The 27425-nt window shown below is 40.6% G+C and overlaps 1 protein-coding gene across 1 annotated transcript in view; it reads right to left on the bottom strand.

Annotated features, from left to right (window-relative positions):
* Positions 1-381: 381 nt before the first annotated feature.
* The window catches only part of pth2ra (parathyroid hormone 2 receptor a), a 41111-nt gene continuing 14067 nt past the window's right edge, over positions 382-27425 (bottom strand). Inside the window, exons 6-13 of the mRNA XM_068572564.1 lie at positions 24315-24498; positions 22414-22567; positions 17877-17937; positions 14539-14605; positions 10407-10501; positions 5984-6122; positions 3707-3748; positions 382-2667 (exon numbers count right to left, since the gene is read on the bottom strand). Of these exons, the coding sequence (XP_068428665.1) occupies positions 2287-2667; positions 3707-3748; positions 5984-6122; positions 10407-10501; positions 14539-14605; positions 17877-17937; positions 22414-22567; positions 24315-24498 (1123 nt within the window). The 3' untranslated portion in view covers positions 382-2286. The remainder of the gene's footprint in view (positions 2668-3706; positions 3749-5983; positions 6123-10406; positions 10502-14538; positions 14606-17876; positions 17938-22413; positions 22568-24314; positions 24499-27425) is intronic.

The raw sequence follows: 27425 nt of genomic DNA, 5'->3' as shown, positions 1-27425 counted from the left end.
GAAATTGTCTTAATCATTGAAGAAATTAAGTGTACAGCTTATTCTACCGCGAAAGCTGTTTGTTACTTCCTCCTTTACTGTAACTATATGAAGCTAAGGGCTGACACACACACACACACACACACACACACACACACACACACACACACACACACACACACACACACACACACACACACACACACACACACACTATTCGAAAGGCTCCATAGATTTGCACCGTTTGTGGTAATTCTTTTTTTCAGGTGAATTCTACATAAATGATTCGTCCCTCTTATCATTGACAGCTGGAATACCAACATGCAGATTGACAGGTTGTTGTTGAAAACATTCAACATTTATCATCACTTAACAGGGTAGTAAGAAAAAAAGGGTAAAGAAAACAAAAGAGAGAAAGACAAACAAATTTCAAAAAGAAAAACAGCAATAGCATTTAGCACATGAACAAGCCATGTTTTACAAATATTTTTTTTAAGCCTCTGCACATGTACAACAATGATACTATTTGTGCACTGCATCTTATGCATTGACAAACATGCACACACAGACACAACAGCTTCAAGCAGCCTTGATGTAGCCCTTCACAGTTAGAAAGTTGATTGAATGCTAAAGGCTAGTCTTAAAGAGACAGTTAAAATAATACATATTGTTCCTCCCACCTGTAATCTATTGTATCAATCTAGATTGTTTTAGTGCCAGGTGATCTGATAATAACATTACAAAAGTTGACAGTGGATTCACATCAGATGAGGCCCGTCGTGCTCGTGACAGCACACGGTGTAAACATTAATGCTGAGGAAGAAAATATTTCTGGAATGAAACTGCTCACAACAAAGTCTGTGGATTATTTTGAGTACCCAGGTCATATTTTCTAGAAAGTTGAACACAAACCCAGTGTGATCTAGTTTCATTATGATGGTGAGAAAGCAGAAGCCTCTTTGGTCGACATCGTCAACACTCTGCAGCTCACACCAAAACCATCTCGAGTGATAAGTATCACGGCCAGTAAGAGCAAACTTCTTCTCTTTTTTTAAGGCGAGCTGTCCCTTTAATGTCACATTTTTTTCTGCCGCTGACTGTGACAATTGTTGTGGCCTTGCATACAAGCAGTAACCATAGCAAGCGAATCCACAGATGTCAGTAGTCCAAAGAAATAAAAAAAACACACACAATAAACTACCGATAAATTCCATTTAGTTCCACTGGCAGCCGACGCGAGCACGTTTCTCTTCACAAAAGGAGCCGATTCTACAAGCAAGCACATTAATTCACCATGACACTGGATTTTTTTTCCACAAAAATCATCAGGATGCAACCGTCTCTTGCATGACAGATACAGTAATCAGCTGCAATTGTAAGTAAACCAACAGGAGGCTTATAACCTGGCTTTGGATGTGGAGAGTATGAAAACATTCAAAACAGAAATAGTCACCACATTCCACACACAATCCAGGAGGTTTGTTTTCTTATACAGCTCCCATGCTGCTGTAAACTTTTATTATAAAAGAATAAACCACACGTTTCCCCCAGTCAATATGTTTCTTTGTTTTTTTTTCTCAAGTGTTTCTGTACCTTCCGCCATGTTTGGATTGTCACTTTCCTCATTTGTGCTTCTCGAGGTGACAGCGGGTGAAGTGCAGTTCACTGGAAACACGGAAATACATTTCCAAAAAGTCAGACCAGCACAATCCATGCAACAGCATGTTTTCTGTGTCTGACATCAGAGCACTTCTGAAGGTCGTAAATGATTGTCTTCAAATTTACACAGCAACTACCAATACTTTCAATGTTTTTTTGGATGTTGAATGAGTTGAATTTCATCTTTCGGCGCCTCACAGGGTCAACGGAAATATGAAACACGTCAGGTTCCATGTTTGTATTAAACCACTGGCATTGATGTTTGCTATTTTTCAAACATAGATCTTATACCCAAGACATTTTTTGTTATTTCTTGTAGGCAAACATTTGTTTGCCCCGAACACTGTGTAACATAATCTGAAACTACGAATCAAAGTGTTTCATTTAGCTTAGAAAAAGGAACTCATATCAGGTAACGGGTTTTCCTCCATGCAGCCCGCTGTGGCGATAGACAATACACAACTGACAATATTTAAAACCTCTCATACTGTCCTGAATGTCTGTTGGTTGCATTCTGCAACACACCCACTAGATGTCACTAAATCTCACACACTGTTCCTTTAAGAGTTTCGATGGCCGTGGCTTGGAGAGGATTGGGTCGGCGCAGCTCCACCAACGATCTTCGTCGTCGGTCTCCGCCGCCGACTGCTACAGTGTTTCCTCCTCGTCCTCGGCTGCTGCACTCCTCGTGAGAACGGGCAGATTTTCCTTCAGCGAGATGTCGTCCACCCGCTTGGGGCCGCTGTCCTCGGGTTCCTCGGGTATGGACGGGTCCGAGTTACTGATCACGTACCCCGGCAGGGTGCTGATCACGGGAGGACCCGCGCTTCGATAAACACGGCTCGAAACCAGCGTGGTGGAGCGCGTGGAGGGGCCGGCCCCCGCCAGGTGGGACTGGCTGCTGGTGCTGTTGTTGTTGTTGATGCCGACGACGACGGAGCCGTAACGGTAGCGGCCGCACACCACCGGGCCCTCCCACTCGAAGGCCAGGTTCCAACGTGTCCACGTCTTCTTTATCTCTGTCTGGACCTGTGAGGATGGAAAGAACAAAAGGATATAAATATCTACTGCAAAATTAACTTGATTCGATCCAGGCTAGTTATTTTGCAAACTACAACCCTTTAAATGTGGTTTATTTATTTGTATGTCTTTTGTCTTAGACTGTTGATACTTCAGTGTGGACTGTAATTCAATGTATTCAAAGTATAAACACTTCTGCACTGTGACAAATGTTAAACAGTGTTCTTCTAGGACACGCAGAGCAACGAAAGCATCCCAAAAAAGTCATGTTTTTGGTAATGTGATTAATGCAAGTCAAGCAGTCACTCGCCTTTTAGCTCAAATGTGGGCTCCACCAGCTCCTGAGAAACATTAGTAAGGTTTTTTAAATTGCTAAATCATCAATTTTGCAAATCTCCCAGCTGTGGGACGGATAAAGGAGTGTCTTATGTTATCTAATCTAACATTATATCTTCATTTCCACCACTTAAAGATACTAGAAAGGAACGTTTTATTGGTTGCAGTCTCATTTTAAGATATGGCTGAAACCCTTCCACATTATATGAGTCATTTCAACTGAAAATAAAAAAATCATCAGTATGATTTTGAGCTGTTTGATTGAAGTACCTCCAAATATCATGGAGGATCAAAGCAGTGCTATCCAGGATACAACGGGAACAACAAAAGGCAAGCGAGAAAAGATCAGAGGGGGTTTTGTGAAGATAAAACGGGCAGAAATGACTCTTCATGCTGCCAATTGTTAGTACAAAGTGTGAGCGGTAAAGAGAGAGAATGACTGGTTTCACGACTGCTCTTTTCATCACATTTCATTTGAGAAGGCACAAAAACAGATCGAATGAAAAAAATGCAAAATAATGTTACTTTTTAATTCTCCAGCCAGAATCTTGAAGAAATTCAGTGGCTCGTTCTCAGTGGCATTTGGTTCATTTAAAATCAAACTGGAGTATATTTTCAGTGCTTGCTGTTCTTTTTCTTTTCTTTTTTTAATTGCTTTAGTTTCTAGTGTGTTTTGCTTCTTCAATGGCGTTTAGAAAACCGGTCCACTCACCTCTCCGTTGCAGAAGCAATAGATAATGGACACAAAGAAGCCCTGAAAGGAAGAGATTGACATCCAAGTTGTGAGCTCAAATCTCTTGAGAGCGAGTGAAAACAAAAAATCTGCAGTGCAATGACCGTGATAATTGATCGACTGTCATTGTTATCTGAGTTCAATACAAACACGATCTCAAAAGAAGGATGCTCCAGCTCCACGACCTCATATAGTGCTTATCTAATGGAAGGAAGAAGAAAAGCAGAAATTGTAATCTTTCTCTTTGTTGGTGTTCTGACCCGTTTCACCTTTTGTCCTTGCTCCTCACTAACAGGAGACACACACTGTCTTGGTAAAAATGTGGTTTATGGGAAGATGTGACGTTGTGTGTGTCCATGTATGTGTGGTTTTACACGTGTGAGTGCCTTGCTAACGTTCTTTGCTGATGAGAGACATCCATCCACAGAGATTCTCTGAGAAGTCTGAGTCAACAGTGTAAAACCCTCACAAACAAGAGCTGAAAAGGGGCTTTGGCCTAAAAGGAAATACATGAGGTGCTACAAAGAATGGTGAAAGAACATTGTGGGAATAAAGAGACTCAGGGAAATGTGCTGGCCAAGAAGATGAAGTCGTTACCATTATTTACCATCACACGGTCATTATCTGTGACATACTAGTGTTTACTGAATGCAGACAATACTCCTTTCAACAACCTAAAAAAGCAAGGAAATCATTACAAGTCAGAGGATAGACCAACAACATAAAACGGGCAACGCTGCTGGCCCTGACAATATTTCACCTAAAGCCCCTATAAGTAGAAATAAACTCAACAACAGACTCGCTCTGCAGCTTCTCTGGGAGAATATGGCAGGAGGAGAAGACACGTTGTGAAAACTGAAGTGGAAAACCTGCCACGGAAATCACCAGACAAGCCTTGAAATGAACTCCCCGAAAGGTAAAGAGCTCGCCTGGAGAACAGCTGGAGAGGAAGTGTGTCAACTGGGGAGATGTCAACTGAACCGGCATCAACCGGGCGATGCAAAGGGCATGTGTTGATGGCTGGGTGCTGCTATGAAGAGTTCATGGCTGAAGGAAATACTAGAAGGTTCAGTTTTGACAAAAGTGTAAGGTTTACTCATCCAGGGCAAAGCAGAAACACGTTGACTTTATGAAGTGAACCTTTCCTCTGCACGCAAGATAGACATGTTTCCTCTATAATTAATTTCAAATTAAATCCTTCATAGAGCACTCCTGAAGTGTAGATTGATTTGCTCCATACGTTTTAATTTCCCCATGGAAGCTTTCTTTCAGAATTACAATAACTCATCACTTAAAGGCAGACGTATGCACTTAACACTGCGGGCCAATGCCATGAAGAAACCCTTGAATTAGGCCCGAACTGTAATTAAACTGCGGTTGTATGAAAAGTAGATTTAAAATAGAGGCAAGGTAACACTTACGCATCATTTCAAATAGCTAATCTAAATTTAGCCGCAGCCGAATTAAGACTCTGAATCCGACTCATTATCGAGCTGCCGAACAGAATAATGGAGTTCAGTCGTGACTCTGACAGCTCATCAGGTAATGACGAGCCCCGAAAGTCAGCTTATTGTGTTCGATCTTTAAATTGTAAATTCAAGAACATGTATTTCATATAATTAAAGACTTCACCAAGTAATTGTGCTGCCAATACTGCAGACGTGCGGCCATAATAACTTTAACATAAAGACAAAGTAGACATTTTTTAAAGAAAAAAAACCTGTCTTTGTGGTAAACAAACGCTCATTGGGTGAAAGAATAGGACCAGACAGCACTGCAGTATATGGCGGTCCACTATTTAATAAACATAACACAACACTGCAAGTGCCATCTTGGCAATTTGCAGTAATATTTTGGGAAAGACTTCATAAGTTTTGATATTTATGTCTTTTTTTTCTTTCAAAGTGACCAAAACACAAGTCCACACATGGTTGGAGTAGCCTCACAGTCGTCTGTTGGTCATGGAGGACCGTGTGTGTTGGTGTGTGTCTTCCAGTGTGTCTTCCAGTTTCCTGCAACCAACCTTTTCCTCTTTTCTGACCGTCTGTTTAACTGTTTAACTGCCAAACGCAACCTCGCTGGCAGCATCCAATACTCAGAAAATACACTTCAATGAAAACGTTTTCATCTGACACATTGATTCCTGCACCTGTGGACTACGAATCATGATTACAAGTGTGTGTGTGTGTGAGTGTGTGTGTGTGTGTGTGTGTGTGTGTGGGTTGAGTGTTCTAATAACTGAAAAGAAGTGCGTACCTGAAAGGAATTGAAGAACAGCTCACAGTACATGCGGACCTCCCAGCTGGATCCTTCAAAGGTATGAGGCATCCCGACGAAGATAATGTAGTGGATGCCAAACACCAGCACTAACACAAGGGTGGACTTTGCCAGTTTCCTATGGAGACACAAATATGAATATAAACAACATAGCCCAGCTTGTTGGGGTCAATACAACATCAGTATTATAGAATATCAGCAATAAATAATTGAATATCAGCTAATTCTTTGACATTTTTATCCTGCGGCAGACTATTAGTCTATGGATCATCGTAACAGTACATGTAATATTGCTGGAAACTTAAAAAAATAATAATAATTGAAGAACATTTAAGGTTAAATATACATAATTGACAGCCAAATTGATAATTATCTTTTCAATGTACTGCACTGCACTCTTTATCATGTCTGCAAACATACACCCACGACACTTGGTATATGAGACTGGCTCTAATGTATCTCATGTCGGGTTAATGTGAGTGTGGTTGCAAAATTAGCTGTTCGATTAGTCTTCATGTGCCAAAGAAAACGTGCCGTGGCATAATTTAACTAACGCATCCACTTGGTCATCTTCATCCTGTGTGAATGCAAAACACAACTGTGTTTTTAAAAAAAAAACATTTTCTAAGCAAATTAGTTTTTATTGCGGTTATGGCTTTCAACACCCTCGATACTGAGATCAGTGATGTTTTTTTGTCGTTGCGACGCTCACGTTCCTTCCACAGATTTTAATGAGTACAAGAAAATAACTTGACCTCCAGGGAATATTCATTTGTGGAGAATTTACTTTGCTTCAAACTTTTTTCAGCGTGTTGTGTAGGCTCAGTGTCCGTGTGGAGAACCAGCGTCATACATCCAGTAAACTATGCATGGGTCTCCATTTCCCAAAGCGATGCTACAGACTTTTGTGTTATTTCTGACTTCAGTCAGAATCCAGTCAACTAATCTCCACGTCTAACTCAAAAAGGGACAGCTGTTTGGATTTCTTCAGTAAAATAACTTTTTTCTCCAGGGGCTATTTCCATGTGGAGATTAGTTTGGGAAATTCAACATAACGCCAGAGAACTCGACAGACAACTTGCTTAAAGGAACCAGTTCTGGAAATGGGATGTGTGCATTTTCACCATGGATTGAGTATTTATATGGCACATAGACTTGCTTTAAAGTAAAAAAAAGATGCTAATCACACCTTCTACAACATGTGTTACATGTGCGCAGGGATCCTTTGACGCAATATCTGAAATAGATGAACATTACAAAACACACTAATCTAAACTGTATCTTATCCGAGCTCTTCCGATCTGCTTACAGTACGTGTATCTTTCTTTTTAAACCAGCAGTGTCTGTGCCACGCAGCCATTGAAGAGCAGCCGGTAAAAGCTCAGACGGGCCTCCGGAGAAAATAATGCAACGATCTTAATTTCTCACATTTTATTCCAACGGCCATCTGGATCGTATCGAGCAGCAGCCGAGGGCAGGCATGCAGTCAACCCGACGGAAGTTAAGATTCAGCAGTTGGAGTCTGTTTTTTTTTTGGCAGTTTGTCTGTGTGAAGAAAAATGGGGATATCTCCAGTCCCTTAAGGTTCAGGTGAGGACTCCAGCTTCTGTGATGAACTATCCTGGAAATAAATGATCTGCTTTGGAGAAAAATTGCACTCATTTATATTCCACCGGTCCATGAAAACTCCAGGTGAAGAAAATTCACTGCGAGAGGCAGACCATCCTCTCTACAGGAGCCGTTATGACAACCATATACTGCATGATGAACTGTAAATGACCTGGAAGCAACGAGGTCAGGCCACAAAGTTAAATATTGAATGCATTTATAATTCTTCGGGATACATATTCGTGGTCGTTTTGATTAACAAGGCTGGATAAAAAAGTTGCTTGCCCCAACAAACAGGATGAAAAACAAGGATTTTTCAGGGAGCCGTTCTGAAAATGTAAAAAATAATGAAACAAGGCGCGGCCTATGCAACAAAAGGGTATTGTGATGGAATCCAAAATGCAATTTGATGTCAGTTTCAACACTTTTTTAGGAATTGATTTTTTTTTAAATTGCTTCTACAGCATGCAGGGTAAACAGGCTGCTGATTACGCGTCACTCAAACACATTTGGTTTGGCTTTTTATAAATGATTAAAGCGATTAAATAGAATATTTATAATGCCGCTAACCAGGAAATGTAAAGTTGCAATAAAGTGAAGTTTTTGCTTTAATCTCCAGCAAGATACTGGCGCTATCACATTGTCGGGTTGTATTTTTCATGATAATTGAAATTCTGGAGTCTCCCGAAAAAGAAATTCGGCGCCAGCTATTATCCCTCACCTCTACCTTCATGAGATGTGCTGCGTTTGGCTGACATTCATCTTCCAGCATGACTTCCAGTTTCCTACAGCTGATCATTTTTATCTTTTCTGACAGTCTGCTTATCTACCAAACGCAACCTCGCTGGCAGCATTCAATACCGCGCTCTTCTCCGAAATTACCCTTAAATTAGGATGTTTTCACCTGACGCATCCATTCACCTGCTGAATAAAAAACATACGTTATGTGTGTGTGGTTGTGTGCGTGCATTACGCCTTTTTTGTTCACACGACACAACTTTCGATCTTGCCCTTGGACTCTTGAAGTCATTGTGGTTTTGACTCTACAACGTCTCCCACCAGGAGGAATGCCAGACGACATGTTTCACCACTCGTGTCGGTCTTGCGCTCTGATTGGCTGAACGTCCTCGACAAGATGACCCTTTAGTCGTGGGATTTGTTAACAATGACAAACATATAGATCGACACCCGTATGTGCGTTTGTCTTGTTTGGTGTTGATGTATTTTATGTGCCTCCAGCGTTTTACATGTATGGAGATACACTTGTTTTACTTTGATGTGAATTATTTTGGTCTATACGTTACTGTCCGTCTGTCTTCGTTGCATTGTGTTGTTGAAAATGTATTTTCAGGCTGCCATAAAAAAAAATCTGGCCCGAGACAGCAGATGAAAATGAGCTCTTAACTCTCTAGATTAACTCCGTCTCACTTACAGTTTTACTGTTGATGAGAGTGCATTTGTGCCTGAAAAAGAAACAAATGAATACAATATAATAATATCATTTCAGACTGAATACTTTTGGCTTTCCCACGATACAAAAGTGGCTAATTATGAATGTCCTTGGTGTTTGCTGACAAGCTGAATCACTTGCTTTCCCCTTCTTTCAGTTGGTAAACCTACATTAAATGGAGGGGCCTAATGGACATGACACGCACACACACAGGGTTCGCAAACCGGTGACCTTCCCGGTGACCTTGGTGACTTTTCAGACCCTTTTAGTGTCTTTCTGCTGGAGTAAACCCAGACAGCGGCTCCTCTGGCAGCGACGCACAGCCTCTCTCTCTCTCTCTCTCTCTCTCTCTCTCTCTATCTCTCTCTCTCTCTCTCTCTCTCTCTCCGTGCGTGCCCAGGCAGGAGGTTACTATGGCTACGGGCTCCCGGTGTCACCGGGTCACTTTGCAGACGCTTCACACAAAACCTTTTTTTTTTCCCCCCGTGTGAGCCAGAGAGAAATTGTATATAGGTGAGCCAATGTGAAGCTTGACCGTGAGTTAGGCCTCGTGCCCGCAACACAAACAGCCCGTCACAATAAATGCAGGTCTCTGCATGAACTCTGTGTGTTTGCCTCATCGACACACGGAGGTAATAATGTAATATTAACACGCATGGACTCTCTACCGGCTGAGCTCCTGCGTTATGTTTAGCCACGCCGTCATTCGACGTTACGTCAACCCAGTGGTTCTCAAACTTTATCCGTCACGCCCCACTTTAGAGGAAGCAAAATGTTCGGGCTCCACCGCCCCGACAACATGGGAACAAAATGGTCCAACTTCTTGAGACTCCTCCATCCGTGCTTTTTTAATTTATCGATTAAAGAAAATGAACATGCCCTTTCAAGTGAAGCAGATTGCTGCATCTGACAAAAACTAATAACATGTGCAATCACCTTTGTTAAAACAATGCCAATAAAGTTACATATGTGCAAAAAAATACTTAATATTTTGCGAAAAGATTATTAAGGAAGCCGCTTGGATCCCTGTTTTCTCCCCATAGTTTTTGTTGAAGTGTCCTTGAGCAAGACACTGAAGCCCTAGCGCTTCACAGCAGCACAAAGCTCCTTCATTGCTAAGGATGATGGGTACAACGCAGAGAATAATTCCCCCACTGTGTGTGTTTTTTTTTTAAAGAATGTGCATCCCTCCCCGCGCCCCACCTGTAATACCTCCGCGCCCCACTAGAGGGTCGCGTCCCACAGTTTGAGAACCACTGTGTTAACCGAACACAACCTTTTGCACACAATGTCACGTCGACGTCCGGCCGCTGGCTTTGCAGACGCGTTCAGCTGAGAACCAACCTGTACTGTTTCCTGGTGTCGTAGCGTCCTGCGTTTGTCTCTCGAATTTTGGTGGCCAACACTCGTACGATGTTCACGAACAAGATGAAGTTGAGCTGAAACAGAGGAACAGAGATGGAAAGCTGTTCTTAGTCCCTGTTACTAGGATTGATTTATGCCCTGTATGATAATACAAGAGTCATTATGTTTTCAAGAGTGGACGCTGTACTTGTCATTCACTCCATGTTTTACTATGAAAATCAAAGAAAGTATTATTAGAGCTGAAAACTGTAGATTTCCACATTTTTGACTTGTGAATAATGTCATGCAGGTGAATGCAGTTATCACCTGGTGTCTGGCGGAGTGAAACGTCTCTAATCTGGTAATACAAACACTTGTTTGTGCAAGTCAGCAAACCGATTGGACCATTCCTCGACTGTTTCATTGTTTTACTATCCTTCACTAAAGAGATTGTCAACCGTCACATATCCATAAAACATGACTGAGTTCAACTTTTCATTGCAACAAACATATACATGACTCTACTACTATTTAGAAACTACTACCCACACTATAATTTGTCATCATATTTATCACAAGGAAACAAATATTGAGTGGCTAAGGTTACATTTTCTTGACATCACAGTAAAAGAAAACAACGTTGTACACATGCACATGTCTTAAAGTAACCTATTGTGAAGTTCGTCGGAGTCGATTATAATTCACAACAGCAAAAAACAAAAAGTCTTCTTTTTTTTGTTTGTTGAGATATCGCGGCTGAGGCAAAGTAATTTGAAAAATGCAAATTGAAGTTGAATGTTTTCCACAAGCAGAGGCTGAATCTCCATCATCATTTTAATCGTAAACCTCGGTTAAGCCTGAATGAGAAGATGGTAACAAATAAACCTCCAGAATACAAATAACAGGTCGACACTAACAAACAAAGAGTTTTCTCTAAACCCTGCAGCTTCTTGGAAGTTGCATACTTTTGACCAACTAATACACGGACAATAATAAGAGTTGTAATAAGAGTTGACTCCAGGTAGGACGCTTGACAGCATGATGGAGGACGTGCTTCACTTGTAATTAGTCTACGTCCAAATAAGAAAGCTTTGTATCACACTGAAAACTGACATTGTGCAATCAGAGGAAAACTGGAAACCCACCCACACCTTCATAAATACAATCAAACCATTTCCTTGGTATGATACGTCTGTTCCAATATCTGTAAAGATAACACCATGTGACAGGTGTTTGGCATGTCATTTACCGCAATATTAATCCATTTTAAATTGCCCGTGGGTGAGTGCAAGTTACTTTTGAGAGATGGGAAACTGAAATAGAAATCTAAACACAGCATCTCATCTTGAAGAGCTTGTCACGCAAACTTCACTGCAAAAACATCAACAAGTTTGATGCACACGAACACAAACAGCTACCTTTCAAATGTATTTACAGGCTATGCACGGAAAAGTAACCAGATAATGTGAGGCACACTCAAACTTTACATAGTTATTAATATTGAAAGCATGTTTTCTAAAGTTGTTTAAAAAAAAAAGAGTAAGACGACACAAACTATTTTTTAGGTTGGGATTCATAATCATGCAAAATTCAGAAGTTTAATTCAAAGTATAGATTTAATGATGCAACGTGTTATGATTAGCAACAAAGACAGATCTGTTTTCAAGCTGTGAATACTTGTCGAATTATATCTAAATTCATATATGGATATGAATAAATACTTGTGTATTGCACAGTTCCGACAAAAATGTACCGTTAATGGCATCCAGCTCTCATGATGTAGGTACCACAGCATCCTCTCGTTAAACAAAAAGCCCGCAGCTCTGTGAAGGTGTACACAACGAGGTGGCCACTGGAACACAACTTCCAGCTTTACACTCAAGAGTGAGAGAGAAATGTGTTGACGAGCTCATGATGCACAGCAGGGATTATTCCATTCTCCAAAGTCCATGAGTCCCTTTGCAACTCCAATCACAGCAAATGCATCATTTAATACAAAATCTGAGCAAACCGCTTGGTCACTAATTCTTTCGAGCCGCATGTGTGATTGAATGTGATTGAGACACACAGAGAGTTCATAATTATGGAGATTTGGTGGAAATTACTTTTCTTTTTTTTTTAAGTCTCAGTTTGTTGTTGGAACAGCTGATGACAGCACAGTCCAGAAAGGCTGTTAAAAAGGTTTTGGAGATTATAACCATTTATTTTAATGACATTTTAATAACTATACTTTCAAAATGTAACTCGTGCCAGAGGATCTGCGGGACGGATTTCCGGGCAAAAGCTGCTGGAGATGGCAGTTTGTGTCTGCCTGGAAAGTTCATCACAACGACTGAGCGATTGTTATATAAAACTGTAAATCATAGCTTGTTTTATAAAAATAAAAAACCTAAAACGTCTGTATTTGGATACGGTTTGGTACATTTAACATTCACAGATGTGCACAAATGTACAAATCTTGGAGTCCTCGTCTGAATCTTCTCTGAACTAAACCTGCTCTAACTTTGTTCTGCTTCACTTTATCAAAGCCATCTTCTGCAGAGAGAACGTTCACATATTCTGCGATGATTTGGGTTGGAGGTGGACTTCACCGCTGCATCATTTTAAAGAAATAATCATCCTGAAAGGGGTTTTTTTCCAGGCGGACCTGAAACCTTTTCATTTTTTTTCTCTGTGTGTCATCTTCATTTACTCTAAACCTTTAACATATATATTGATCTTTACACATCTGAACAAAATATGATATATGTACCTTTTATTATGCCCCCTGAATTATTTGAATAGCCCTAATGGTTGCAGGGATTCACCCTTTTTAGTTTGGCTGTGCAATTTTCAAGGAAAGGGCCTAAAAATAAGTGCTTTTTTAAAAGGTTAAAGATTTCAGGTAATAAAGCTCTGTCAGTTATCAAAAGCCCATCTCTCACCGCTATTTTGCAAGGATGCAGAAACAATAACTTTCCTGAAGTGAAGCATTCTCAGTATGTTGATCTGTGAGAAATGATTCAAAGTAATTCACTGCATGAGAGCATGAGGGTTGTTGAAGACCCACAGCAAATTATTTCTGCAGGTGGACACTTCCTAAACCTGAAGGAGAATCGGTCAGAGCGAGCGGTGCATTAGTCCTGATGAAGAAACGCCGTCTCCTTAGAGTCCTCAGGAGATTTTTTTCCATCCTTCAATGAACAAAGTAGTGTTGTTTTTCAGCGGCTCCGCCTGAAGTCCTCACAGCGAGACGCCGCATAAAGAAAACAATCTGTTTTTATCGTCTCTTTCCTTCATGTGTGCTTTCATGGCAGTCTCTGATCATTTTTCTACATATCGAATATTTTAGTCACTCACGTGTGCTGCTCCTCCCTCTTCAACTGAACCCAGAGATCATAAAAAACTTGCACATTACTTTCGGTCGTTTGTTTGCTTGCGTTGTTCACACTGTGGTCTGCAGCCTGAGGACGTTGATTATCTAGTAATTTGTTCTTACTAACACAGACAACACGTTCAGGTTCTCTTTAACTTAGAGTGAGTCTATTCAGTTGGCCGTCTTTGTTGCACATTAGTTGTACAATTGCAAGTCAAACGTTTTTAGATATGAACGTGGACACATGCTGTGGCGGTTAAGTTAACCTCGAGCATCTTTGAAGAAAGCATTGAATCTCGACTTTAAGTGTCCATGTAAAGAAACAATACATAATAATAAAGATGTTTACTATTTAAAGATGTCTCATCACTCCTCCATTAGGGTTCAGTTTAGTATGCAGAGTGCAAACAATGAGGTCATCAAGCAGGAATCAGTTTGTAACCATCTGACAACTGTGGAACAGTCTGTTGGACACTCGTACAAGTCAAAAGTATGAACGCCGCCTGCTGAGACACTGACAGGAGAGTGAAATGACTACTTATGGTAATCACACACACAATTAAATCATATTCTGGATATCATTATCACAGCATGGCCCCTTCATCCTGAAGTAGGCCTCCACCTGATGCGACTAAATGCTGTGCTGTGAATTCATAATGATTCCATCTTTCTTCAGCCTCAGTAAACTTCCTGGCAACTTCTCAGGCTACAATCACACGTAGCGATATCAACCAAAAACTTATTTCACACCACAAACACACACACACACACTCTTACCCCGATGGCTGTCAGGATGGGAACCTGGTAGATCCACTTAATGTTACCGGCACTTAACTCCCAACACCTGCAATTAACACAAAATCAGACGAGAAGATGATAGTAGGAAGAAAAAAAAAGAATGCGGTGGTTTTTATTTAGAAGAGACATGCAGAGACTACGAATCTAGCACCAAATAAATGATTACGATCAGTGGGAAAGAGAAAAAAGGGCTTTAGATATAAACAATTTAGAAGAAAGGACGTGTTCATATTAGCCCAACCTTTTTGGTTTGCCAAAAGAATCGGAGGAAGGATGAAAACAGAAAGGGGTTGTGGGAAAAAACAGCCCCACGATTAGAGAAACATCGTAGATGTATGATACAAAACAGCAGCAGGCGTCATCTCATAAGCAAGAAGAACAAAGGAGAAAAGGGAAAAAGAGGATAATGTATGTTTTGCAGCTTAGTGATTCTGATATCTATTCTTCAATAAAATGTCGACTGCGTTCACATGTATTTAATCTTGGCGCCCGACTACGACTAAATAAAATGTAGCGAGCGACGGAGAGCGAGATAGTGAGACGTTATACAGAAAAGTGTGAAGGAGTTTGGCCTGGCACTGTCTTCATGCATGAACCATCACAAGGAAAACGTGCACCATGAACACAAACATACAGCGCCCCACAAAACGACCGTTCCCGGGGATTATGCAAACACGGATTATGTAGATGTGCGTCGAGTCTGCCAGAAAGTGTACTTTGCGTGTTACGCAAACGTCTGTGGAAAACACGACCCCAATGTAATGTGAGGGAAACTGCATGGAAGTAGCACTTTATGTGCGTTAAACACAGACAGAAACGTCCGAAACTTGGGGAGTTTTGGTTTGAAATAGTGGAGAATATAAAAGGGACGTCGTCTCTACTGTCTGTTTCTTAATTTATAAAGTGCCGCTTCCCCAAAAGGCCATGAGTGTGGTTAGGGATCATTTCCTTGCAGCATCTTCTCTCTTTACCTTTAAGGCTACATAGACAACTTTGCTTCAAATCCAAGTTGTGACTGTTCTGTGACAGCGTCTTAAAAGATCAAACATCTCGGCCAATTAGCTTCCAGCGTCTCTCACATGAAAAATATAATACAATATTTAAGCGTAGACATTTTTTTGAGATAAATTGTTTTTTGTAGTGCGTTGACAGCTATGCGCGACTAAATCTGCGTAGCCTCCCAAAACTCAAGAATAGGCACATTTTTAACAGTAAGTTTTAATTCTTACTCTCCCTTTCGACATGTCGGACTCTGCAAGCCGTCTGTGCAACTTTAAAACACTTCTCAACAAAGACAAACGCTTATATTGCATGCTGTCATTTCTCATATCAACTCCACTGGCCTTTTGTTTTTTTTTTTTTTAGCCCTGGAATCAGCCTGAAAGGCTTCTTCTCAATCTTTGAACAGGAGTGAACTGAGTAGTGACTTGACAGTTACTGAGATGCAGAGAGAATTTAACTAATAGGGCACAAAGAGTGAGAGTAAATCAAGTCTGCTCCTCCACTGGCTCCCCACGAGGATGTGTGCTTTTGCCTCTTTTATTCATCCTCTACACAAATGAGTCAGAGTACATATGACAAGACGACCATTTTAAAGCATGCGGATGATTCTCTTGTTGTCAGTCGGCTCCAGGACAAAGAGACCAGCAACGCTCCGGTCGGCCACGACTTTGTGACGTAGTGTGAGGAGTCACATCGTCAATTTAACATATCGAAAAACCAAAGACATGATCATTGATTTTGGAAGACATGAAGTCGTATCCATCAAGGGTCAGACTGCGGATAACGTGCACACAATCTTATAAAGATCTTGGGACAATTGTCGACTCCAAACTGACCTTTGAAGGGAACTGTGAAGCGTTTGTTTTGTTGCTTTTATTGAACTAATTTGATCTTTTTCTTGGGTGTCGTGGTTTGAAAACCTGTCTTTAAAGAACAGATTGTTAAATGGTCCGGCAGGTCGATTGGTGAGTTTCAGCTCAGTACACTAGACAGTTACAACGAATAACCGGCTCTATTTTTAAAGGACGACTCTCACCCTTTGCACGGGGAGTTTCCGCTTCTTGACAGAGGTATATGTTGTACCAGGGTGCAGAACAAAGCCTTATGAAAACAGCTTTGTTCCAGCAGCCATCACTCAGGTGAACAAATTATAATTATAACAGCACTGATCTGTAGCTTTGAGTACTTTAATCATGTTTGTGTGGTTGTCTGTGTTTGCTGTAATGTGTGTTGAGATGGATGATTTTCTACTGCAAACCAAGGAAAATATTATCACATCAGAACTTATTGAAATCAGCAATACACTCAGCGGTCGCCGCCTGTGATGATTTAAACAGCAAATAGATAACGAGATGGACCTTTACGATGAGACAAATGCAGTAATGTTAAACTATATTGTCCTGTATAACTGCTGGAATACACATATCTGTTGGAAAAACAACTGTTTTTAGTAGAGCGGAGACCTTAAAGGTCACTTAAAGTTTGAACGTAAAGGTGTGTTTCAGGAACATGAATAACGTTTTATCTTTTGTGTTTCTGAATTACACTTTAAACCAAATGTACACATCATTGTGTGTATACTTGGTCTGTTTGCATAGTTTGGTGAAGGCCTGCAGGCTGTGAAACTGGATGAATACATATTTTCTTATTGACATATCAGTCTTTGTCTGAACCAATTCAGAAAGTATATTAGTTCCCTCGTAAGAAAAGTTATCATGATCAGGTCACTAATTATTTTTATAACATGGAGCTCGCTGATGACAATTATAATAACTAGAAAAGTCATTTTCTGCAGAAAATGCAATGTCAACGCAGTCAGCTTTCATGTTTTACAAAATATTGCTCGAAATACTGAAATGTATTACCAGAAAACCACACGGTGGGAACGAGAGAATCCTTCCCAGAGGAGTAAAGACTATTATAGCAGCTTATTAATGTCCATGAGATATTTAATAATCACATACAGGTGTAATGCTCGATGTTCATATTATTTTTCATACACAGTTTTCTTTATACATGCAGTTTTTTGGCCATTAAGTTTACCTGATATAACAACTTTGAAATGTTAAGCTCCTTTTGCAATTACAATCATGCACATTTAATTACAGTTCACTGATGATTCAAATGTCACCACAATTACGCAATAATTATACAAATACCAATAATTATACCATCTTGAACCGTCTCATTGTGTCTCGTTTCATGTTTTTACTCAGCTTATTCTTCAGACTTGTTGACTTTTTCAAATCCGTGGTGTTTTGTGTGTGTTTTCTGTGTAGAAAAGGAGCTGCATGGAGGCGCAGCAGGACTCTCACCTTGCATCCGCCAGCGTCGCCCTGACAATCGCCCACACTGCCACGAAAACCGCCGGAACACCTGAAATCACAAAAGCCACGAAATATAAAATAATAAACTGTGCCGTCGTCTCCGTGATGCAACGCTTTTTTGTGTACCTGATTCGTGGTTACGGTCACGTTTTTAATTAATGGTATCAGGGAAGGAGAGGTGTGACGCAATAACACTTCAAAGGACGCGACTCTGAAGGAGGATTAAGGAGGGATTGTATGGAAATCATTGGGAGGGTGGAGAAAACGGGGAAGAGCTAATTTCACTGGTTAAAACAAAGTCCTCCCCAGAGACATCACTACTCCGCTTGAGGCTGGGTGATAATTCAATATTACTTCATTGGAATCATGTTGTGTGTGATGAAATCATCTATCAATATCTTATCATACAGAAGTAGGTTATCTACATTAAAAACAACCACAAACTACATTTCTGATTGCACTGTTTCTTCAAGCCATGTGGTTATTTAAAAAGAGACGATGTGTTTATGTGCCACACAACATGCTTTATCGTTACCGAGAAACGAAATGACCTCCATCTGGAGGGAAGATGTTGGCCTTATTGCACAGCCCTTGTAATTCTCCATACCACACAATGCAGACGTATTGGTCCTATTAGCTTTTCTTCCTCTGTGATGGTGAAAAGAAAACGTTGACACAAAGACCTAATCCCCTGTATATTTTCAGGCAAGGTCCGCAATGCTGTTTGGACGTCCCTTATAAGGGCATCGCACGCGTCACTCTAACCTTAACTCTAACCCCTAATCCCATTTATTGTTTGAGTTGTGTTTATAGGTTGTACGTGGGGATTGTATATGATTGTAGCCCTGATTAATTTAAATTATACGTATATTTTTCATATTTGACTAACGTGTTTTTTTTCTTGATATGTACCTCGTGACCTGATATAAAAGGGTCCCCAATTTTGGGCCGAGGGCTCAAAGAGTAAACCCTTTTTTTTACATTTTATTTTTTTGCACTTTAATACTAAAAGACTCAGATCACCACGTTAATCATACCCATTATTCCCTTTGTCAAAGAGGTTATGTGTACAGTTGTTTTTTGTCCGTTTTGGTGAAAGGAGGCAGCATTAAATTGCCGGCGGAAACACAAATATTGTTTCTCTTTCCCCGACATTGTGAGACAGACCTCGAGGGAAGCCTGTTCCCTCTGCGAGTGCCATTGCAGGTTTCTATGCCATCTCACACGCTGACAGCATTTTGACAGGTGTCATCGCTGAAGAAGTGCGTCAACTGTCAAGAAAAGCATCAGTTCTATTTCTTTTACTCCACAACGGCGCATCCCAGCCACGCTGTCTCGACACATTGGGGCACATCAGGTTCTTCTGCTGGTAAATGACACATAAGTTCGACAGAGGCCGCTGAGTGACATCATTTACTGTACAAAAACAAATCTGCTGCGCTGGAAGCACTCCATTAGATCCGGTCAGTTGGGTTGCAACATATTTTAAAAAATTAAGAGCATGGCCTTGATCTGTCTTCATGAATTCATGTGGAATGGATCAAGCCCTCTGGATCAGTCCTGAACTTGTTCAGACAAACTTTAGATTTGCCAGTTATTTGCACTTGAAAAAGCAATTAAAGAGCCAAAACATATAGGCGTTCAAATGGTATGGATTGAACAATATTGTGCAGGGGGGAAGGGAACCGTGAAGAATTGACCTTGCAAATCTATATGTTGTGTTATGACTTGCTCTGCTTTAAATTCTAGTTTCTCGTTCTATTGCTGAAAAATATTTATAGGATTCTCTTGAGGCTCATTTTACCATTTTTTAAAAATTGAAATTGAGGTTTACCGACAGAGAAAAGGCTCAAACCAAAAATAGTCAAACATTCAACAAGATGTTCATGGATAAGGACGTCTAACAAGGTCACCAAGACATGAGAAACAAATTGGATGCTAGATCCTTGTTGTTAGTGTATTTTACAGCTGATGTGAGACACAGGTCCAAAACGACCCATTTACACAAGAGACTTCATATTTACATTTCAGAAATGTAAGATTGAAGCGCGTCAATCGTAAAAATGCACACATTCTACTGCAAGACCAACCAACCAGCTGAATCAATAAACAGAGCTTTTAACGCTTCATAGCGGCTGGTTGAGTTGGTTATTTTAAGAGTTCAGCTCAACGACCGGGGAAGTATGTAGATAATGCATGTCATGACGCAGCTCCATGGATATGTGAAGTAATTGCATGTGATTGAGATTGTGGCCGTGCAAGACCGGCCTCTCTCAGAGGAAATGTCCCTCTGTCATCTAAATCCGGCAGATTGAGTCACCAGTAATCAGTGGAACTTAAACAAGATGAGACGTTTCTCCATCTCCCTTTCAATTGATAGATTATTCCACTAGATATACACATTTTAATTAAATGCTGCATCTTATCTAATGATATAGAAGAAAAAAGAGAGAGGGAAGCCGAGACTGAGAGAGCCTTGTGTGGGAGAAAAGTGGAGGGACTGAAACAGCAGGGACTTGCATTACTTGTTGGCACTTGGTGACAGCTACTGATGATAATAAGAGCATCTGAATCTATATTGCTGGCTCGTCAGAGGATTTGGGCTTCTGCCGTCCATGAAAGCTAAAAGTATAAATGTCAGATGTCAGATTAATTGCCTACGTATTTTAGCAGTAAGGTCGGGTTATTAATAATTGTAGGTGTCAGTTTCATGTTGCAGTGCAATCTATCAGACATGTCCCCTCTGCACAGGAGATAGCCACCAGATTAATTCACACTATCGAATAAAAAGTTGGTTCTTAGATCTTCAGGGAGAAGACTAAGGGGAGGGTGTATCATTTCATCAGTGCTGTCAAGAAAAAACCCATCACAGAGTGTCTTGTGCTTTTCAAAAGAAGAGGTTGACACAAAGCAGGTTTAAGATTGTGGATCTATATGTCACGAGGAAACACAACGTATTTAATATGCAGGTTGAGAGCGGTGATCTGTTAGCTTAGGTTTTAAAGTGTATTGTTTTTTCTATAAATTGTTGAGAAAGTGACAGTGAATAAACAAATCTGCAGCCACAGAATCACTTCTCCTTCTTTGTTCCCTCTGTAGGATCACTTCACTGATCTTAAGCATTTACTTTATTCAAACAAGACATAATAGTTGTCGTATTCGATACGAAGGCACTGCAACTCGTAGTGGTTTTTTTTAACCACACATTTTACACATTTGAGTCTCATTGTCAAGCCACTGCCTTTGTGGGATATTCGACAATACTCCTCAAATGAGCAACCGGTTTTCATCATGAAGCGGTACGGCTCGGAAATAAAGGTGGTAATAACCCCCAAACAATACGAACATAATATCTTCTTCATGTTAGCCGTGTTTAAAACAGCTTGTCTATTTAGAGAAAGTTTCATAAATGCAGATATCCAAAGTAAAAGGTAATGCTGTTGAGCTACTGAACGGCATGTCATTCATTCTTGTAACCCACAATCATGTTTCCTCTTGGTTTGTCTCTCTGTCACACAAAGCCTGGCGGGTCTTTTTACGTCTAATTACAGCTCAGTATAACACTTCACACATCGATAATGTCACTGTGGGATATAATCAAACCAAATGTGGGCAGCCATTTAGATTATGACAAGCCAGAGACAGATGAGACAAAGATCTGTTGTCTCTTTATTTCCCTTCTTTGTGTTAATTTACCTTCACGAGGAAAACCTTTTGTCAACTTGTGTTTAAATACTTGACTCTGTTGCTTCTTCTAGGTTATTTTCATTCAAAATGCTAGCGTAGCTGTTGGAGAGACAATGTATTCACTCTTAATCAGTTACTGTTTCACTGTAATATTCAGACTCCTCATCATACTGTCTCTGTTGAACCTTACACACAAACTCAGCATGTGTCCTGATAGCCATGAGACAGGGGAATCTGTACGTCTCTGTCTGAAAAAACGCCCAAATCCATTGTTATCATACCGCGCCGAGGCCAATCTAAAGACGTAATGGTGCGGTGAAGCCAAGAAGACGTCATGGTGGCCCCGGTGTATTGATAACCATAAGCTATATCACGGCGTCCTTCTGACTCTGCTCCTTCCTTGCGACGAATAAATGTTCCTGTTTTAATGATTTTACTCCGAGGTGTCGAGTGAATTTTCCTAACGGTAGCACTTTGTAGAAACAGCCTTTAATTTCTCCAAAATAAGCACCAAACAGGAGCGGATAATAATAATGAATTAATGACGACAAGGGTTATCATACGTAGGGGCAAAAACGCTGTTTAATACATTTTCCTTGGAATGTGGTTTGGTGCTGAGAGGATTATGCGTTGTATAGAGTGTGTTAACAATGCATTGTCTTGTCTGTGTATTTAACTATATTGCTGATAAGGAAATTATGACTGCATTGCGAGTTTAACCTCTTTCAGCATCGGCTGCATTGTTGCTGTTTAGGACGAATGATTTCGTCGCGCAGCATCGTGTCATTATGGGAGATTGTATATATATATATATATATATATATATTTTTGTAATTACCCCATCCGATGAGGGTGAAGCCCAAGAGGTATTTGGAGTCTGATCGGAAGGCCATGAAGATGAGACTGTGGAGGTAGAGGCCTTCCACCAGGATCCAGTAGTAGTTGGTGGCCAGGAAATAGATGAAGAGCAGCACTGTCACCTTGCAGCCAGTCTGATAAAACAAAAACATAAGCACTTTTATCAACTCCTATGTGTAGCCGACACATTATTGCGTCCACAGTGCAAACGACTCTGCAGGCGGCCCTATAGTGGAGTAGATTATTTTAGCACCTTGATGTTTAAATTTGCACAACAATGAGGGAAAAGTACTCAGCGGTTAATCTGTAAATACAAAGTGTATCAATGAAGTCCATAAAATCCTCTTAAATGTACGATTAGGCCCACAGATTTTACTAGCTGACAAAAATTCATTTCATCAGCATAATTGATATGACTATAATTATTAATGATGCTAAATTATACACTTGGCCGCACAATCATGGTGATAAATAAATACATTTGCATTTCCTCTGAAAATGTCTCACAACTAATATCCTGACTAATAGGAGGAATTCCCACAAGAAAGGGCAAAGCCACATTAATATGTGCATGCAATGCATTAATGAGCAAAGCTGTCATGTTGTCACATTGTATGCCTCACTTTTGCTGACATTTTATAATCCATGAAACAAGCATATATAATGTTTATTTCTAGAGGTAACTAATAAATGCAGTGAGGACAGTATGCACTGATAACATGATGTGGCTCAACGCTACCCGTACATGCTCACTGTCCATAAACTGTCAATACTTAACAATGGATTTGTATTATTTAACCTGACTTTAAAGTAAATAAGGGGGAATGTAACATGGTTCTCAACCTGTTTTCATTGACGTACCCACTTTGCTAAGTACCCCCTAGTGCAAAATCCTTTTTGGCTGAAAAAAAAGATGTAACACACAGCGCTGTGCCTTCAGTGTCTGATTTAATATAGAATACATATAATTATCTTCATGAATTTAATTCTCTTGTAACTCTTGAAGTGCCTTTATGTACCCCATTTGAGAACCACTGCATGAAACAACATGCTGCAGTGCAAATCCAAATGATTGCTCTCACTTTTTGAGATTTGCGAAGTGACCCGACTCAATTATTTATGACTCAAATCCACTGAAAGAAAAGAAATCCTGACCTTTAATGGCAATTTGAGATTAGATTTATCTCTGAACTTGATTAAATAAATGCTTATTATTCAAGAGCAACCTTCAGATCCCCTCGGATTCTGAATAGGAGCGCTATTCCCTTTCTCACTGACTAAATTAGTTTATTTAAATCTGACAATTTTAGATTGTGAAAATGTTAATGTTTGTTATGTTCAATCAGAAAAGTCCCCACGGAAGATTTGTTGTGAAGTCGAATTAAGAGAGATTCAAGAAAAGACTCTTTTAAACAAGCAACTTTATTTAGAACCATAAACTGTACATATAAGAAGTGGACGTAGTCATCGTGACGTCACCCATTAGTTTGTGGGTTGTATGAAGCCTTGAGTTCGGCATGTGGGCAGTCGCCATTTTGGATTAGTGCCAACATGGCACCGAGCGTATTTCGCCGCCTTTCGCCGCTCTGATAGGGTCGCAACATGCCAATCACAGTAAGCCTTATCGATAGCATAGTCAGCTTTATGGTCCATTTTCCTAAATGAGACCATATTTTACTAAATGAACATCATGCTGTATTTACAAAGGACTTGGAACCAGCGATTGAGATCATAAACGCATGTTCACGACGTTTACCGAGGGAATAAATCAGGTGAGAAGTAAAGACACTGCGCTATGCCTTGCGGTGACGTTTACCTTTGGCGAAGTGAGAGCGTGACACAGAAAGAAAACAGATTGAAACCAGTAGAGCCGGCACTTACATACTGAGAGTTGTCCAGTGGTGCCATGCTAACCGTCTTTAAGTTGTCCAACAGGGCAGAATCAAAGTCCTGCAATCCAGCACTGGAATGGACGACTTTGTCCTTCACGAAGATGCTGACTGCCCGGAGCATGAAGGACACAAACAGGTGCATGTGGATGTAGTTCCTGGTGCAGTGAAGACGCCTGCCGGGAGAACAAACCGCATGCTCGGGTATGAATTCATAATTTAGATAATGCCAGCCAAGCCACTTCGGCTTTAATCGCATTCATGTCCGCTCAGGTGGACCTGTCGTTGACGTGTGTGTTGTTAGAGGATAAATGCGTCTTAATTGAGGTGCAAGTCCAAGACTGGTTTTCAATTAGATGTTGAAGAAAAATATAAAAGCCTTAAATTGAGGTTGTTTGAAGAAGCGAGCGCTGATTGAAACATCCCATCTCAAGGCTTTTTGAACTATAATGTGGAGGTCGATGGAGAACAAGGGCTATTCAGGCATGGCCACTTTGGTAAAATACCTCTGTGTCTTTCCACTGTGAGATGGAAATCAAATACAAGCCTCACCTGCAAATGTCATCAGCTCATAAAACACCAAGACGTTCACAGCCTTAATCTCAGTAGTCCCACAGTGTGAGATTACAAGTCTGCACTTGCGTTACTTTCACTGACTCTTAAACTGTGAGGGACTTTGCAGCCCACATCATTGCAGGTCTCGAGGTGTTGGAGCCACTTTGTTGTCCCTGCAGAAGCCAGCACACGCTCTTGCTGAGAGGTGAAATGTCATTTATTGTGTTCAGTGGATGCAGAAGTATAAGAAATGGAGGTTGTAGTGGAGGTTGCACTTCAGCTGAGGCTACTCTGTACAAACCACACACATACGTTATATGTTCCTTCTAATCAGCACTAGATTTCTTCGTGTCGCTGCTTATAATTACTGTGAAAAGAAATACTCACAAACTCTTGTTCAGTTAATGATAAGGTTGCCATCTTCTTCGCCAAAGGGTTGTTTGATCCTTAATTTACTCTCAAGAATCTGTTAATTATTGTAGGGAGCACTACGTGGCTGCTATATTTGTTTTAGGAGTTGTAAATGTATGCCTGAATCTTTCGTATGTGTACTTATAGAAATGTGCATCTATACAATTTAGTGTAAAGAATTCATGTCCATACCACGGACACAGTTTCTGCTCATCTCATTGTGCTGCATTATGTATCCTGGACATCTCTGCGTTGCTCAGCACGGTAATAAGCTCACGGTCGACTGCGCTTCGCTATGGGTAATATGTTGTCCCTTAATTAGGTGTCATATTTGGTGATGCACACTATTGTGACAGGACATTTAAAGAGAATAGCAAAGAGAGCAGAAGAAAGCTGAGGGAGGCTTAGGAATCAACGATTTTTAAGCTGCTCTATGATGTCAAACAGCAGATTTAAGAACTGTGTTTGTCGAAATATATCTGCAACTAATCCAGAAAGTATGCTCCGTTTGAAGTTTTCCTATTTAATTAAGTAGCTGTGAACATCTTTGAAAGACAGGATGCTGTTGACTCACTTACCTTTCTACTTCACTCTCTCCTCATAAACTCCTGCAACGTACTCTCGCTGTGAAAATGCCGGGATTCAAAACAAGAGACAGTTGTTTTTTTTACACTGAGTGCCAACAAGTCATTACCGGAGACACACGGAGTTCACTCTGATGGATTACCGTTATGTGGAAGGTGGGAGAGGTGTTTTTTAAAAGAAATGAGCAAAGTAGTGTGGCGCCAAAGGTTGATATTGCCTCAAAATGAGTTTCTGGCGTTCTTAAATCACACGCATAAGCCTCTCTACAGCAGGACGCCGGGTTGTTGTACACTCGACCGGCCGTCCCTGTAACCAACGCTTGCTATTCAGGCTGTACAGAGGCGGGAAATGCTTGTAAGGACCCATTAAGCGAGGTACACGTGTGGTAAATATTGACTGTATTTAACCTTTTTAGTACTGGATGCTGTCGCCGGCGACAGAAAGTGACACGCAGAACGGATATTACCGCAACTCCTCCAATATTTGCGCATTCAACGTAATTCCAACGGATTGTGAACGCTAAAAAGCGTAGCTTTCCAATGCTATGAGGCACATCGCGGTCCATTACTGTAATGGTAAAAAACAAAAGGGCGGTGAGTTTGTCTGTGGGGGAAGGGTGGCACAGAGCTGCTGCAGAGGATCAGGGGAGAGACTCGACTGGCATTTCACTGCCTTTCAGTGGCATTTTCTTTGTAAATAATATGTTGAGGTTGTAAATAATAGTGTTAGTATACTTTCTGAGAGTTCTGCCTCTGGCTGGCCCACCTACAGGCCACTTTAAAGGCCACTTTCCTGTCCCCACAAACACAAAGAAGGACAGTGGGAAAAGGAGGGACAGCGTCATTCTGGGGAGGAAACAGTGGACGAGCTGCCTGTAAAAGCCGTCTGGATGTGTGAGGACTGTAATGACGGGTTATGTCTTCAGCTGGACAGGAACTGCTTCAGGGAGATAAATCTCTAAAACGCCAGGACATGGGCACATATGAGAGCCTATATCACGGACACTGAATGCTGAAATAGGTTACATTTAATCTCTGTAATCTCAAAAGCTTTGTCAGGTTCATTTTCAATTGTTTAGAAGAGAAATATGATGAAAATTCAAATACGTTTTTAGACCGTTGTTTTAAGCCTTTAAAAACATAATAATGACAAATACTTGCCAGATTTGGAAAGTTACATTTCTCCTAAAAAAAAAAGGAGCAAGATATTTTTGCCAAAAGGTCATTTTTGACATATTTATTGATGAATAAGACAAAAAGGACCGCACGGACTGTCATCATTACAGTGCTAAATACATTTCCATCAGCGCCTGTGTTTTTAAGGTATTTTTGTCCTCCTCTCAGTCTCTCTTTCTGTCTCCTGCTGTTCCCTGACAAGCTCTAAATACACTTCAGCTGAGTGGGCTACAGTTTCAAGAGGAAAGAGACTTCTGATGGGATGACTACACCAACTGTAAAATGTCAGAATAAAGAGAGCATTGCAAGTTAAATTACTAGATTAATGCCAATCGTACATATTTTTGTAGGCTGTTTTTGTATGTTTATTTCTCTCT

This window comes from Clinocottus analis, unplaced genomic scaffold (genome assembly GCF_023055335.1).
Source record: "Clinocottus analis isolate CAN_PGR_092001 unplaced genomic scaffold, fCliAna1.0.p SCAF_12, whole genome shotgun sequence".
NCBI classification, from domain to species: domain Eukaryota; kingdom Metazoa; phylum Chordata; class Actinopteri; order Perciformes; family Cottidae; genus Clinocottus; species Clinocottus analis.
The sequence above is the reverse complement of the archived record's forward strand: the minus strand, read 5'-3'. Positions and strand labels throughout refer to the sequence as shown.